This window comes from Mesoplodon mirus (genome assembly GCF_964341445.2).
Source record: "Mesoplodon mirus genome assembly, chromosome: 19".
NCBI classification, from domain to species: Eukaryota; Metazoa; Chordata; class Mammalia; order Artiodactyla; family Ziphiidae; genus Mesoplodon; species Mesoplodon mirus.
The window spans coordinates 44,755,352-44,772,097 of NC_138995.1; the positions used below are offsets into that span (position 1 = coordinate 44,755,352).

Consider the following 16,746-nt stretch of genomic DNA (forward strand, 5'->3'; position numbering starts at 1 on the left):
GAGAGGCCCGTGTACCGCAAAAAAAAAAAAAAAAAGAAAGAAAGAAAGAAAGGAGGGAAAGTTGCAATCAAGTGGTTCCTAACCCGGATGTCATGAATAAATGTCACCAGATAGTTTCTAACATAAAAAATAAATTGGTAGCAATTTTGCGAAGTAACTTCGGCTCCCTTTGTCTCAATTTCTACCTCTATAAACACAGAAAAGGACACTTTTCACATGAAATTCATGACCTCATGTCTATACATCACTGCCCAGTGTCATATTATTTGCTCCTCAGGTATGAGTGTCTCTTTCCATGGTAATAACAAGGTCACTGGGCAGATAATCATTTCATAGTAAAAGGAAAAAGGGACACCTCCAAAAACAAACCCGACAGGAGTGGTGCTCCATCCCTCACCTTCCTCTAGGCAGCCCAGTCTGGAACAGGCCACAATCTACCGCAAATCCTGCCAGCGGAACCGCTCCTAGCCTCCTCTCCTTACACCTCGTTAATGAGCCATCAATTTCAGAATGTCATTGACAATCGCACGGCTTGCACAGGGTCTCAAACTTCTCTCTCCTTTAAACGTCTATCTTATTTAAACCACTTGACTGTAACTGCCCGTTCTGGCAGAGAGGGTGTTGATCAAAATCAACTGTTTACAGAGAAATAATCCTAGCTTCTGGATGTCGGTGCTTTGTAGTACCACAGGCTGCAGATCTTTGAAGTGGCCGGTAAACCGGATTTTTAAGGGGCTTGGACTCCAAGACTTGAGGAAGAAGCGCCAGGCCACTGATTCAATCCTTGTGTTAGGCTGCCATCTAGTGACAGATAGGGATATCTGCTGCGGACCGTGGGCAGCTTTTACCTCCAACATCCTAAGTTGAGGGAGAGGGGGAGTAAACATATAAATAATAAATGCCATTACAACCTGTGATAGTCCAAATGGCCAGATTAATTTTCAAGCCATTCTTCTTCAAACGTCAATAAACATCATTATATAGTAAAAGAGATTTCAAAACAGACTCAATCGTTGTCAAAAATCTGAAGTATGCCCTATCATTGGCACCTCCAGCCACCCCCTCCCTCAGGTTCTCCCAACAGTGTCAGATGGACTGAGGCCCTCCTCTTGGCTCCTATGGGCAAAGCGTGGGGGCCTCCCTCACAGCCATCAGTGCTCCAAAAGCCAAGGTCAGCAGGCTTTCAGGTGTGTGTTGGAGATGTATCCACCATCACTACATTTAGCTCCTGGGGGGTCCCCACTGAATCCAAAGACCTGAGACAAAGAAGCCACTCCATGCTCACAAAGAGGGCTGAAGCCCCCCACCCCCAAGTCCTGACTGTTCTGAAGACCAGCACCGTGGATAAAGTGGGGCCTGGTCACCAATACTGCACTGACAGGCAGAGATGGAGCCTCATGAATGTGGGTGCTGAGAAGATGGAAAACAATTGAGAGTCCAGCCTAAATGTGGAGCCACTCTCTCGTTGGCAAGCTCTGTGATCCAACTTTTCTGATGCCTGAGGCTGCTCAGAGGGCTTCTGGCCAAGTAAAGCGGCCCTCAGGACCCAGAGCACACAGAGAACCTTTCCGGGACCTGACCCCTCTAGCACTGGGTCATACAAGAGCTGCAGGGAGGCTGGTAAGAGTCCCCAGGGTTCCCTCAAGCAAGACACAAGGGCCTAGAGAGGCCTCAGGGCTTATGGGAGATAAATATTTATCAGATGATTTAAAAAGAAGGGGGTGTGTGGTCTGGGAACGTATTCTCAGTAGTTATGAAAATGTTAAGTTTGCACATGCAGGCAATCACAGTTGCCATCACAGGGAACAATGAAAGTCTTTTTCAGCTCAGAGTTTCCACATCTCAGCTGAAAGTCTTCATCTTTACACTCATCTTGTCCCTCTTTTTCTCTAAGCTCTTTGATGTATTTATTGTATAATAGTATTTTAAAGGCCTTGTCTTTCAGTTCAAACAGCTGGGTCATCTACAGTTCTGTGGTAATGACCATTCTTTTCTCTTGATTATGGTCACAGTTCCTGCTTTTTTGCATGTCATATATACTGGGTTGTTTGGGTTTTTTTTTTTCACATCTTAAGCTGTATGGTGTGTATTAAAGAACAGAAAAGAAGAGAGAAGACTATCTGTCCCCTACCTCCCACAGGGCTTTGACTCAAACAATACAAAACCAGGTCTCTTCACTTTTCAGCCCATCCCAATTCCAGTTTGGGGTGATTTTATATCAGCTCCTTCTCCCTCCCACTTTCCCATATTTTGGATCAGAATGGACTCACACATATATAAACACACAGCTCTTTGGCCAGAAGCCAACGACTGTTTCCCCAAAGTTGAGCACAGGGCAGAACAGGCGAGGAGAAATAGGAGCTGCATGTACACATGCCCCATGAAGCCTGCAGTGATTTCCCTGTAAAGCCTTCAAGTGCCTCAAGAATTACCCCGTAACTCCAGTGAAGGAGACCTCTTAGGACCCCAAAGAGCTTCCTGTGCATTCAGATACTCCACCATGAAAACCAAAACCAAGTGTTTCTCAGTGGGTTCAGCTCAGAGTGAAACTTCTTTAGGGAACTGGGCAAATCTATTAGAGATGTATTTTAGACCTTGGGGATCAAGGCAGCCTTGAAGTGTGACTTCTGGATGTTGACTGAGAAACCTGGCTTTCAGATACCGCTATTTGACCACACATGCCAAGTGTGTTGCCAATAGCAACAGTCCTTGCTATTCAGAATCCTAAATGGTCGGTCTTAAACTGACTTAGAGCACAGTGCTGCCTCTTGACCAGAAGGGATTGATAGGGCATCCTCCCGTAAACATCAGTCCTTTGCTTCTTGTAGCCAAAGCACCCAACTACCCAGCGGGAGAGGGTTTGCCTGGCAGAAATGTCCAATGTCAGCGCTAGTACCTTACTGCCTAGTCTCTTCATTCTGTCAGAGTGGACAGAGGGCACTATTAAGCCTGAGGAATGACTGCTGGTGCCAGTGCGTCCAGGTCCCCACCACCACCACCACCATTCCCAGCTCCCCTTGTCAGTATACCACCTCTGGACCAGGGTATAGACCAAAGGTAAAGCAGGGCCAGGGAAGTTCCTAATTTTGAGCCTGAGGGACTGTTCCAGCTTTGTAAGGATTAAGATAATGATGGCTATCATCTCTCAAACTGCGCTGTCCATGCCAGGCCATTTGAACATGGGCATCATTGCACTGGATGCTCAAAGGCACCCTAGGAAGCAGGTACCCATTACAGACAGGGCCTTACTGTTGTAGAAAAGCGGCACAGACAGCCCTTATCCCTCTTTAATCACTTAAACACAGAAGAAAAATTTACATATATATATGTGTGTATATATCTATGTATATACACATATATATGTGTATATATATACATATATATATAATACATACAATAACATGCTGACTTTAACTTGGAGGATTACAATTTTCATTGAAAACAAAGCTTTCCATGTTCTCATTGCAGATGTGCTGGTATTTCTTCAGGATCATTACCTTTTTTTACACTTAAAGGAATGGCAGAAAATCTACTAGAAATAATGTTTTTCTTTCACCCAGAAGTGGAGGAAAGGGAGTGCAGAAAAAATATTTTTCCACTGTATTGTCAGAGGCATTAGATAAATGATTTCTATGGATTTAGTTGTGCTTATTTATACAGAGGTCCTAATTTTCATAGATATGCACTTATTTAATAGTTGAGGCTTAATCTTTTTCACTTTATATATAAAACTTTTCTTGAGTACTCAACCTAATAGCCTGAATGTCTTAAAGCAGCATTCAAAAGAAACCTGTACAATTAAAGCAAAATGTTAATTGTATAATCTAAGAACATAACGGTGTTCACTATAGAACTCTTTCCATTTTTCTGTATATTTGAAGTTTTTGACAATAAGTTGTTCAGGGGTAGAGGGAAGTCACCTGCAATGATACTAACAAATCTTGACTTCCCATGGAACTTTCACAAGGTCGCTAATGGGAAAACATGTGTATCCATGTTTGAAAGTTTATCACTGATAGCTATAAAAAAGAAAAAGAAATTTAAGAAAGTCTTATTTTCACTGAACGAAATTTAGAAAATAGACCAAAAAAAGAATCTCTCATAAGTTCACTTACACAGCTACAGAAACTTTCAGTATATTGTTATCTTCTTTCCAATCCTTTTTGTGTATATACTATTTGGTTTTATACATTAATATTTTGCAACCTTTTCAAAAATTGTATGTAATTTGTTAAATGGCTGTATGGTATTCCATTATATGTTATATAAACATACCATACTGTAGTTCCCAAACTTAATTACTCAACAGAGTCACCTGGGAACATTCTTTGGGACCCACCTACTAAATAAGAATCTCCAGGGATGGCAAGGAATATGAATTTTTGACGCTTACCCTGAGATTATAATGCATTTAATTAACCTACATACTTCATGTGTTTAATCCACTATTTTCAAACATCAAGTAGTTTTCAAACTGCCGCTTAAATGACAATCACAATGATAACAGTACCTGTAAGGACAGGTATCTCTCTGCATACATATACAATTATTTCCTGAGGACAATAAAGTGGTTTGTTCGTTTTTAAAAAAAGACTTAGTGATCAGGGAACTATAGAGTAACTGCAGCTCTGGCGTGCTTACCCAACCACAATCAGGGAATTCTAGGGAAGACTAGCAGTCATCCAGGGCTGCCTTGACTACTCAAGAAGGGGTCAATTGGGAGTTAAGAGTCCTAACAACCCTAGAAAAACTCGCAAAGACAGAGGTCTGCCTTCTCCCTTATCTCCATAATCACAAAGGTCCTGCTCAAAAGGGCCCCCTTGAGTATAACACTGAAATTGGCTCTTGCTGTCTTCTGCTATTTTAAAAAACAGATATGGTAGTTCACATAGTATGGATCCCCAAGAGCAGTTTCTCAAACTTAGTTCCATAGACTCCTAAGTATTCTCAGGCATCTGCAAGTGCAGTACATTTTGGTTTAAATGTTGTGTTTCAATTGTGATGGTAACATACATATAAGGTAAATGCTAGACAAGTCACTCAATTTCAGGGCCTGCAGTCTTATGTTTAAGATCAAAATGGCACAAGGTCACTACCACTTAAGAAACTTAAGTCGATGTTTCTCAAACTAGGATGCGTGGACATACTCCCAGGGTTCCCTGAGAATTTTTTTTCTTTAAAAGGAGTTTATACTATACTGAAAGTTGAGAACCACTAGCTTAGAATACAACCCATATTGCTTTTCTTTCCCGAGCAGCACCCTGCCCATGCCCAGCACTCAGTAAAAGTTAAGGCTGCACAGTTCTGTGCAGCATCGGGTCTCACCTAAGAGGTCTCCACCAGGCCTTGCAGCCACACTTCTTGAACCATTCCCCAGGGCAACGAGAATCAATTCCTCGCCTTTTATCTTACTGACAAAAACTAATATGCTGGGTCTCAAAAAAACTTTCAGAGACTATCAAGTCCAACCCCACTCACACAGTACACGGGAAAAGTGAGGCCCAAAGATGCGAAGTGCCTTAAGTGAGATGACACAGCTAGCTAGCAGCAGAGACAAAACAAGAACGTAAGCCTCCTATCCCAACTTCAGTACCTCGGCTGACGTGTAGAGAGCACGATTAGGGATCGCACAGACCTCATTCCCACCACCCTCCCCATCCTATGTCCACCCTCCCCTGGTCCCCAACCCCCTTCTGGCCTCTCCAAGTCGACTCGCCTCGCTCTATTCCGGGCCTTCACAAGGATTCCACACTCCCCAACTCCAACCCTACTTCTTCTGGCCTTCCCTCGCCTACAAAACACACACTGAGAGAGCCCCACCAAGGAGTGGCAGTGTCAGAACCCGCAGTAATTCTCCGCGCTGCGGAGTCCGCTCCGAGGCGCATGCGCCACCCCAAGTCGGCGCGCGTCGGTGACGTCACGGACGGCGCCATCCTCGAGTTTGGAGCTTGTGGCTCCTGATGCCGGTAGGAGCGTGTCAGTCTGTCAGCTTAGCTTACCGCGCGACTTCGGGCAGAAGGAGCCTCTCCACCACAAACTTTGACGAGAGAGGCTGTGGTGGTCGAGGGCTGCTGAAGAAAGTAGAGAGAGGTAAAGAGTGAGCGACGCCTGAAGAAGACGTCAACAGAGCGCACCGGAAGCGGCCCGAGAATGAACAGTAAGCCGTGTTGAGGGTCACGAAATTGGAGAGGGGTGGGATGTTAAAGAGTCGGAGACTAGGTGTAGATCCTGGTGAGTGAAAAGGGCCGCTGCGGAGTCCGAACGGATCTGCTGTGGAAATTGTCCCGCCTTACCTAAGTGTAACTGTGGCCCGGAGTCCCGGTTGGCCTGCCTAGTCTCTGAACTATGTCAGAGCTGGAGGCAGGTTCTCTCCGGGGGCTGCTCAGTAGTGAGTGAGTGGTGCTAGAGGTCGGCCCAAGGGCTTGGCGCGACTTGGCCACTGTCTCCCTCTTGGCGTGGTCAAGGCCCTGTTCCTCTGTGCAACCCGGTTTCCCCTTTTGTAAGGTACTGATAATGATGCCTGCCCAGCCTGCTGTTCTGTGAATCACCCTTGTCTGGTGTAAAGCGCAGGGAGCGTGCTGGGGATTGATACCACTAGCCCAAAGCTTTGAGAGTTGAGCAGAGGTGTGCCAAGGAAGGGAGCAAGCACCCAGGGCATTTAGAGGCAGGGGCCTGACACCGTCAAAACTGGATTTTGAGTTCCACCTCTGCCACTCCCTACCTATGTGATCAAGTTAAGTGTCTCAGCATATTTTAACTTCAATTTTCTCAGTGCATAATAGGAATAATAACTCCTTTAAAGGATTGTTCAGAAAGTATAATGAGATAAAATATATGCAGCTTTTAATCAGGGGCATGACAAGCAATGAGGGCTCAGTAACTGTTAGATGTCTATTGTTATAGGAAAAAAAAGACTTCTGGGTCTAATGCAAGTCACCTGTGACAGGTACAGAGTCATTCCTGGGGTCCAGGCCCTGCAAGTTGCTTTCTACAGACAGGTTTTAATCCCTATCTTCCATCTGAGAGAGAACCAGACTCTATAAAACTTGTAACCTTTGCTGGTTCAAATGTACTCAGGGAAGCACAGTCGAGCTGGGATGGAATTTATAGAGCGTGAACCAAATTTTTAGTCTTTTGGCCCTTAAACCAGACCTTTGTCTCATTCTTATTCCATTCACACCCATGTTCTATCCCCAATGCCATGGTTTTCTTCTTCAGACAAATTAAGAAACAGGAGTGTGAGTTTTTAAAGGTTAAAACCACATTGAGCAATGTGTATTTTGAGCTTGAAGAAAGATCTACTGTATTTTATCAGTTTAGGACACCATCAATTTTATAATACATCTCAGTTTCCTAGATATTAAAATGTGAAGAGTCTTTTTTAAACATCTATCAGTAAACAAAATGTAATAGTTCCAACTATCTTCATCCTGGAAAGCCCTGTCACATAACTTTTAAATGAGTTACGTCATTAGACTTTTAGAGCAACTGCTCAGGCTGCTAACCTGTGGTATTTTAAACCAGGGCAACTCTAAGTATTGTCTGCTGAGCTTCAGGAGCATCTGAGAACTTGTTAGGAATGCAGGATCTGAGAGTGGGGCCCAAGAATCTACATTTTAATAAGTTCCCAGAGATTCTGACACATATTCATGTTTGAGAAGCATTTTTTTAAGGCACACCATTGGAACTTCTAGCACAGATGTGCCTGGAGGGTAGGGCAAGAGGCATCAGAAAGCTTTGAAGCTGTGCTCATTGTACTGCCCTCATCTTCTGTCTCTGAATAAGCATAGTTATTTTCCTAGTTATAAAAGTCTTAGGTCTTATAGCCATAGCCAACAGAGTTGATCATTTCGTGTTTGTTTTCTTTAAATCCCCCAGGTGTGATCTACCATGCCTTCTCTCAGAAAGATGCAAAACAGTTCGACATTCAGGTACAGTGCTTGGCAGGAGGTCTGGGAGCAACAGAGGTGATGACAAAGATGGCTCAGTGGCTTCTTAACCGTTAGTGCTGTTTTAGATGTCCTTTCCCACATTTCACTCCTCATGTTTCCAGCAGACATGTTAGGCTTAATCAGGGTGTGTTGTTCTGCTGGCCTCCTTTCCCATTATACCAGAGTCAAGTTTGGTTAACTGGGATTTCTTGATCTGTGGCATCTTCCCCTGTGTAGGGGACACTAGGCTGTGCTCACCTGACACCTGCCGTGGCAAGCGCTGTCATTTGACCTTGTTACTGTGCCCCTTTCACTCCTGAAGAGGGCAGTCAGATCACATTTCATAAGTGTAATTGATGGATCATATCTGGGTGCTACAAACATTCTTTGTCAGTTTGGCAGAAGCTTCATTGGTGACTCATAATGAGGGAGTTGCTTTTGAAATCAAGATTTTGGAAGACTGATACACCTTAATTTGACTTCTCCATGAAAGATGGGCCACTTAGGTATTTAAAGAATCAAGTGTCCTTTTACAGTAATAATACTGATAATAATGAATTTTTACTTTTTAAAAGTACAAAGCTGAAGCTTACTGCCCTCCTTACCATGGGCTACCATGAAGAGCGTGTGTATCACACCTTTATCCCCACCTCCCACCCATCCACGTGCCTGCTTCTGCCCATGAAATGAGAGCTTGATTACTATTGACACATTAGCCGCAAGGTGTTTGCAGCCCAGTTAGTGCAGCAAAGGTCCAGGAAATGGCCCCGTTAAGAGGGAGGACCTCAGTAGACCGTGCTCCCCAGGGCTGTGGCAAACATGAGGGCAGAGCATCAGAATGAGGAATAGACTGGTGGAACTCCAACTTGAGAGACAGTGATGCTTGTTCCTTCAGGAATTACACACAATTTATGATTGTTACTTTGCCCAGAAGTCCTCTCTAAGTGCAGGTGCTCAGTCACAGTCATGTGATGCTCTGTTCTATGTGGAAAAGAGTGAACACATGGGGCTAAGATACGCTGACAGTTTATTTCCTCAAGTGATGCCAGAGCAGACCAGGAAAATAGCCATGCTGCATCCACAGGCTGGAAACTCAAGGAAAGAGTATTATGATATGGCCCCAATGTCAAAATCCCTACCTGCTGCGGCTGGGCCCACCCCGGAGTGCTTGGTCATGCCGTTTTTCCTAGTGTTGGGTCATTTCCTCCAAGGCCGTAGCCTGGCTCTACTCTGAGCTTGCCTTCATCTGATCATGACAGTTTAAATACCATTGTCATACATTTCTCAAGGATGAGAGAAGTCTTTTTTTCCAAAGGTAATGGTTTTTTTGTTTGTTTTGCTTTAATTTTTTTATTGTTTTTTTTTGTTTTGTTTTGTTTTTATCCTCAGAATAACCTCAGAGGGCAGGGTAGGAGGTTGGAGTTTGACGTGGCTGTTTTGTGTGGCAGTTACAAATTGGCATTTGAATGTGACTTTCACATCTGCCCAGCTGGGGGTAGCAAACACGCAGCAGATGAGAGGCTGTGTGAGCCTCAGTGGGTAGATAGGTGGGTCAGTGAAGGCGGCCCATCTGCTGTTGCAGCGGTGTGTGGGAGGGCCTGGGGGTCTGGGTAGCCCCAACCAGAATTGTGAGCACCACACCATCTTGTCCTCATGCAGCACCTAGGAACCCAGCGGGCCGAGGCCTTTGTGAGGGCCTTCCTGAAGCGGAGCATGCCCCGCATGAGCCAACAAGCCCAGGAGGACCACCTGCAACGCAAGGCCGTTGTTCTGGAGTACTTCCCTCACCGGAAGCGGAAGGAAAAGAGAAAGAAATCTAAAGGCCTTTCTGCCAAGCAGAGGAGGGAGCTGCGGCTCTTTGACATTAATCCAGAGCAACAGAGGTATGGCAAGCCTTTCCTGCCTTTCCACCCCAGAGACTTAGTCTTCCTTGTGTTGAGTATGGACTTGGGAAGCTAGGTAGCCCCTGCTCTGCTTGAGCTAAGAGAGCCTCTCCCACTTCTGCCACAAGGGGGCAGGCTTCCTTTACCAATTCGGACTGTTTGGGTTTGGCTTTTCTGCTTGGCTTCTGTCCTATCCTTAACTAATAAGACCAGTGCCATAAGCCATGGGCAACAGACTATTTGTCTTTCAGTTTTCTTAGAAAAAGAGAAACTGATATTTCTTAACATACATCTCTGTAGCTTCTAACAGCACCAGACAGAATCACCCATTGGGGTCTTATTGCCAAAGAACGTGCTGCCCACATGTTTGAGAAGTTTCTGAAAGAGACACGTTACTCTCTGTGGGAGAATATGTTCCTCCCTCCAGCTGGCACTCCATCCCTCCTTGGCCACGATTCGGCATTTACATGTCTTAGGACTGTTCGTATGCTTTTGCTCCAAGATCTGTAACCAGACAGCCTCCCACATCCCACAAGATAGAGTCTGTCACTTTGTTCATGGCCCCTCTCACAAAATCAGCTGGGCTTTGGGAGGAGGAAGGGACTGCTGCCTGCCCCTGGTGTGCCTCTCCCATGTCCCCACCAATAGAGTCCACTTTGGGTTTGAACCTGAGGTTCTCATTTCTCTAACCAGTAGCTTCGTTAAATAGACTCCCTGTGAAGCACCAGGAAGGCCCGTTTGGGGTCGTCTCACCTGCTCCCTCTCCTTCACCCCGCCACTTCTCACTCATCCTCCAGACAGACCCTGTCACCTTGCACAGGGACTTATGACAACCAGTAACTCCTGTTTACTGAGGGCTTACTGGGTTCAGCTTCCTGTAACAGAAAACCTCAAAATAGCAGTGGCTTAAATAAGATGGAAGTTTATTTATCTTGTGAAAAGAAGTCTAGATGAACACCATCCTGGGCTGGTGTGGTAGGCAGTTCCATGGCCATCAGACAACCAGGAGTGTAGCCCTGGGTGCGTCCTTGCTGCTCCACCATTTGTAGGTGTTCCTTCGTGGTCTAAGATGTCTGCTTGAGCTCCAGCTGTCATGCCTGCATCTAACCAGCAGGAAGGATGAAGGGGCAAAGGAAGGCAATGCCTTCCTCTTCTCATTAGCAAAAACTTAGCTTTGAGAGGGTTCTACCCGTGAGGAAACTAAGGTTTGAGAGGTGAAAGTACTGGATTTTAGTGTGGTTATCGGGAGTAGAACTAGGATTTGCACCCAGGCCCCAGTGATCCAGGTCATGGTCCTTGGCATCAAGCCAAGCTCTGTGCTCTTTGGATGTTATAATCCCAAGCTCACATTGCCTAACGTTTTACCTCTATCTGACTTTGCCACAGATACAGTCTTTTTCTCCCTCTGCATGAACTCTGGAAACAGTACATCCGGGATCTGTGCAATGGTCTCAAACCAGACATGTGAGTTACAATTCTGAAGCCTTGCCCTTTGAGGCAGAGCCCAAGTCTTAGGATCGTTGTAAATGCAGCTTCCGGAGCCTGCTATCAGCATTGCCTGGCTGCGGAAGTTTGTAGACCTGTTTACTTCTTTCAGAATTCATTATCATGGTATACATTATGGGCTTTTGTTTACCTCGTAGGCAGCCACAGATGATTCAGGCCAAGCTTTTAAAGGCAGATCTTCACGGCGCTATTGTTTCAGGTAATTTGCCTGAGAGCACATCATCTGGGTGGCCAAGCCATCATTCAGTGACAAGTCCTTGCTGTGTGGATATCCCTACATCAGCAGCACTTCGGGTGGACGATGACTATAGCTGTCTTAGCCAATTCTGGCCACTCGTTGGATACTCTAAATGGCCTCTGTGTACCTTCTCCACACAGAAGACCCCTGCTGGTATCCCAAAGGACACAGCAGCTGCTGGCACTCACCCACAGCCTCGTATCTTGAACAGCCCCATGGTTTTAAATGTCGGCTGTGGACCAACAGTTCCCAAGTTGTCATCTCCAGCACAGACCTTACCCTTGAACTCCTTGAATTCAACTGTCTACTGGACATAGCCACCCAGACGTGCAGTAGACATTGTAAACTTTACTTATCCAAAACAGAACTCTGGGCCTCTCCTCAGATCAGCCCCTCCCCTGGCCTTCATCATCTAAGTTGCCACTGAGAATCACCTTTAGTAATACCACTGAGTACTACTGAGTGCCACTAATACAGTACCACTATTTACCCTGGTTGTTCAAGCCAAAAACCTAGGAGGTATCTACATTTCTTCTTTCCTAATTGCCTACCTCTAATCCATTAGCTCGTCCTAACACCCAAATCTAAGCCACCACCATCTCCCCTGGGTTACTGCAAAGCTGCCTAACCCTCTCCCTGCTGACACACTGCTCCTCCCCTGACCAGGCAGCCAGAGTGAAGATTCTACAACAGAAAGCAAGTTGTGTCCCTTCTTCCTCCTTACTGTGGTCTAAACAGCCTGTCCAACCTCCTTGGGCACCAGGTCTAACCATACTGGCCTGCTTTCTGCTTCTCACCAGGCCTGGCCCTGCCACAGGGTCTTAGCATTTGCTTTTTCCCTCTGCCCAGAGAGTTCAGTGTGCTCAGGGACTGATTCTTTCTCATTATTCAGGTCCCTACTCAGATGTCACTTCCCAGGGGTCTACCGTAGCTAAAGATGACCCCCCACCCCATTACCCTGCCCTTGTTTTTTTCATAGCACTCATCACTATCAGAAAATACAGTTGTCTGGTTTGGTATACATTACCCCTCTCCCTATTAGAACTGCAGCTTCGTGAGAGCAGGACTTACTACTGTGCCCAGCACCTACCTAGGACACTGCCAGACACACAGGAGGCATTCAGTGAATGTGTATTGACTACATTGGGGGATAGGTTGGGGGAGGTGAGAGGCCTACTGCCTGTGGTGGCAGCTCACTGCTGGGTGGCCTATACTGGGCTCCCATTCTGTTCAGAGTTCAGGACGTTCTGGGAAGACCATGATGAACAGGCGTTCATTCAGGTCCTGTAAGTGAGACTTGGCCCTGCCAGAGCAACCCGACTGTGGGCCTTGGTGGTGCTAGATACATGTGTGACCTCTTGGCTCTAGAATCCTGCCCAGGACCCCTGTGGCAGCAGGCATTCCAAAGGACACCTTATCAGAGCACAGAGGCTATAAAGCCACCACCAAGGGATTGGGAAGCCTAGGTTCTCATCCCTCTTGGTCCCTGCCCAGCCAAGGAGCCTCCACCTCACCCTGCCCCTGTGGGTGGTCTTTCTTTCTCTGCTGGTTCAAGTTTGGGACCAGAACCCACAGCCCCCGCACGCCTGGCTGCCTGTGGCTCCCCTAACACCACAGAGGCCTGAGCCCTGAACCACCCTTTTCCTTTGCAGTTACAAAATCCAAATGCCCCTCCTATGTGGGCATTACAGGAATCCTTCTACAGGAAACAAAGCACATTTTCAAAATTATCACTAAAGAAGACCGCCTGAAAGGTACGTAACTGGATCGCCGTGGGCTGTGGCCTCCCCAGCCGGTTTATCGGCCCTTTCCTCATGGCTCTAAAGCTCAGTTTGGCCTTTCAAGTCAGCACAGATGGTAGGTACCTGCTGACCTTACATTCCAAGCCTGCAGAGACCATCCCAGCACCCAGGGCTCTCCCTGAGGTACTCCTGAGCCCAGCCAGCAGCCTTGGCCAGATGTGATCAAGGGGAGGAGGGGCTGCTTGGCTGTGCCTCCAGGCACCTGGGTCTGTTTCCAGGACTGGGACCCTCCACCTGCCCAAAGGCTGCTGCCTCCCAGAGGATTGCAGCTAGACAGATAGCAGGGACGAAGCTAAGGTAGCACCTGCCCCTGGAGTTCCCAGAGCCAGCGCCCTTGGTGGTGATTCTCTGGGTCCCAGGGAAGCAAGTGCAAGCTTATCTGCCTGGTGTGCTAGAGCTCACTGCTCTGGCAGAGACGAGCGGCCAGTCTGTCAGGATTTCCACACCCCCTCCTTGCCCATGAATCCAGAGATTTCAAAACCACAGTGGGAGGTTTTTGTTCCTTTAATTTTTTGAAGCTTGGTTTTCTTGTTGCTTTGTTCCATTCCCCTCTATATTCTTCTGCTCTCATTTTAGACCTCAGTAAGTGGTGTACAAGTTTCCCCAGTAAGCATAAAGCCGTGAGTCCATCTGAAAGTTATGCGGCAAGACCTGTTTTTGGCAGTTTTTCTGGGGGTTTCTGGTTTTGGGAGTTTGGTTCATAGCCTTTGACCCGGAAAACTAGGTGTTGAGTTATATTTAAAATGTGAATAAATCGGCCTTTTGGCAGAATAATCCCCTTTAATCCTGATGCTGTTACCTTTGTGGGTTCCTCTATTTCTTATTATCTTTTCCTATTAGCTTGTTGTATTTTCTAATACAAACATCTTGGGAATAATAGTCTCCACAAAAGTGAACTTACTGCCAGGATTTTTTCCCTCATCCTTTTTCTCCTGCTTTTTTTTAGTTATCCCCAAGCTAAACTCTGTGTTCACTGTGGAGATGGATGGCTTTATTTCCTACATTTATGGGAGCAAATTCCAGCTGCGGTCAAGCGAGCGGTCTGCGAAGAAGTTCAAAGCAAAGGGAACAATTGACTTGTGAGCTCTTCCTGCCTAAGGGAATCGTTTATGACAGCGAAAAACTGGAAACAACCTGAATTACCCACCTTTCAGGGAAGAGATGGTTGGGCCAGTTCTGGTTATAGACCACCTCCAGCCAGTCTAAATCAGAGTTGAGGACGTTTAATCATCTGGGAAGGAGCACACTGTACTGAGCACAGAAGTCAGGGACCACAGGGATGTGTCTTTATAGATGCTCTTGTTTTTGTATTACTCCCATGGACAGAAAAGATTGGCAGAAAACACCGGAATTAACACAGGTTGACTTGAATAGTGAGTTTATTTGGTTTCTCTTTTTCATACTTTTCAGTGTTTTCAGAATGTTCTATGATGAATGAGTTGTTTATGTGATAATAAAATATGCATGTGGGCATGAACAGGCTACAGGAGTGATTCCTGCAGCACCGCCAGGATGGAAGGGAAGGGGAGGCCTGAGCTGTGCCTGGCTCGTGCCTTTACTTTTGCTCTGTCATCAGGCACCGTGTCTCACTAGTTCAGTGGTGCCCTGCTTCTTTGATACATCACTTTAAATCATGCCTGCTGTCGAACTCTTTGACCTGAGGTTTACTTTGCTGTTTCAAGAAAGCTGAAGAGGAATAAGTGGTGAAGTTGATAAGTGACTTAGGGCCCATTCGGGAGTCCGAACTGAGGTGAACCACAAAGGCAGAATGCCGGGCCTAGGTGTGCTTATTGAAGCCTGTTCCAGTATGGGGAGCTTAAGCCTACAAGAGTGTTCTCAATTCCTGAGTCTGTTAGACTCCAAAGGAAGGTGGGCTGAAGGGAAAATAAGACTGGAGCTCTTCCCAAGGCCTAACCTACTAGGAAAGCCTGAGTCCCCAGCAGTGGCACCTTAGTTGACCTCTTAGTCCCATTTTTGCTGCTGGAAGCTGTGGCTCTGCAGGCTCTGCAGTCTGACCCTAGCCCTCTGGGCAGTGTGCCTGTGGGCCAGTAGATGGGCCCTTCTGTGCAGGGCCTGAGTACAGACTGGCCGAATGAGGACGGGGTGGGGACCAGACTTCCAGGGTCTGCTACCAGGAAAGCCACATGGCTCAGAAGGCCCTATCGCCCCTTTCTTTTGAGAAGCAAGTGTTTGCTGACCAACAGGGTGAGGGCAGAAGCATTCCTGGCGACAAACTGGCAGCAAATTCATGTGCTTTTTCTTCTGCACCAAGAGAAGCAGCAATGCCAGAGGCTTCACTGTGTCAGCATTTTGCGCTCAGACTCCACACTGGACGAGAAACACCACAGTGGAGGGGAGAGCGTAAACACTGACTTCACGTTATTGGAGGAGAAGCAGGAAGACCTAGCGGTGCCTCTGCACCTCCCGAAGGCTGAGCGCGCCCAGGGTCTCCCACGGACGTGCCCGGCGGCTCGACCCCGCTTGCATCTGTGCATGGTGTCCCTCACTTACCAGGAGGGTCTGAGTCTCCTTGGGTGCTCTCCCCAGTCTAGCCATCACTGCCTGTGGTTGGGAGCTCAAGTCCCAGCACCACCTCAGACAGGGCAGCCTGACCCAGTGACAGCCCTCGGGTGTGACCACGAGGTCACTAGTACTCAGAGCACTCGTTTGCCCAAGGCCTCACAGCCTGAGACAGGTAGAGCTGGGATTTGAACCCCATAGTCTAGCTCCAGAGCCACGGGTGGCCGCAAGGATGCGAAGATACTCCAAAGTGCATGACGTGGTCCCTTTATTCCCTGGGTTCCCACTGAGGGAATCTCTGGTCTTCCGTGTAATGTGGCTTCTGTTCTGGCTATCTGAAAGTGCCACACTGGTAACAGCATAGCTGCTATAATTTCCTAAACCCACTGCTCTTACCCACCCCTCCACAATGTAAAAGGCAGCCAATGTTGTGTAAATATACAGTTGCTTTCCAGAAAAGTTGTTGGAACCAATTGCCATGTGAAATCTGTTTTTCATTTGGCACAGACTCAGGTTTCCATGTGAGTGGCTGTTTAATTTGTAGACGTCTCTCCCCCTCCCCAGGGAGACTCGGTGAGAACGCTCACCTGCCACGAAGCTGCTGCTGCTGTGCATGTCTGTTTCTGGGACGCGCTGTTGTCCCCAGGCCCACTTAGCACTGGATCCTGTGCTCCAAGGACCATGCCATCCTCCCAGGCAGAGGAGGGGCCAAGGAGGGTGCAGGCCAGGCTGGGCACTGGCTCTGAGTGAGCGTTCCCAATGAAGCTGCACTAATCGCTGCATAGGGAAGCACACAGGGCTGGCCGTGTCCCCATGGCTGTGATACAGGGCTTGTCATGGAGAGCGGTGTGGTACTTCGCAGTCCA

At 47.0% G+C, this 16,746-nt stretch overlaps 1 protein-coding gene across 3 annotated transcripts; it reads left to right on the top strand.

Annotated features, from left to right (window-relative positions):
• The first annotated feature begins 5,921 nt into the window (after positions 1 to 5,921).
• On the top strand, positions 5,922 to 14,837 carry POP4 (POP4 homolog, ribonuclease P/MRP subunit). 3 transcript variants are annotated; one of them, XM_082606792.1, is made up of 7 exons: positions 5,922 to 6,157; positions 7,879 to 7,931; positions 9,591 to 9,814; positions 11,201 to 11,278; positions 11,458 to 11,519; positions 13,211 to 13,312; positions 14,307 to 14,837. In XM_082606792.1, exons 1-7 carry the CDS (start codon positions 6,151 to 6,153, stop codon positions 14,441 to 14,443), a joined length of 663 nt encoding a protein of 220 aa, XP_082462918.1. In that variant the 5' UTR covers positions 5,922 to 6,150; the 3' UTR covers positions 14,444 to 14,837. The 3 variants fall into 3 exon arrangements, with proteins under 3 accessions (XP_082462918.1, XP_082462917.1, XP_082462919.1); XM_082606791.1 differs by lacking the exon at positions 5,922 to 6,157 and adding an exon at positions 6,166 to 6,231; XM_082606793.1 differs by lacking the exons at positions 5,922 to 6,157; positions 11,201 to 11,278 and adding an exon at positions 6,166 to 6,231.
• Positions 14,838 to 16,746: the final 1,909 nt, after the last annotated feature.

What these genes read in the sequence shown, in the direction of transcription:
- POP4 (XM_082606791.1), top strand. Translation starts at nt 6,198, where the DNA reads ATGTTAAAGAGTCGGAGACTAGGTGTAGATCCTG. An exon ending in AATGGTCTCAAACCAGACAT is followed by an intron (nt 11,279 to 11,457) that starts GTGAGTTACAAT and finishes TTTACCTCGTAG; the next exon opens with GCAGCCACAGATGATTCAGG. An exon ending in TAAAGAAGACCGCCTGAAAG is followed by an intron (nt 13,313 to 14,306) that starts GTACGTAACTGG and finishes GCTTTTTTTTAG; the next exon opens with TTATCCCCAAGCTAAACTCT.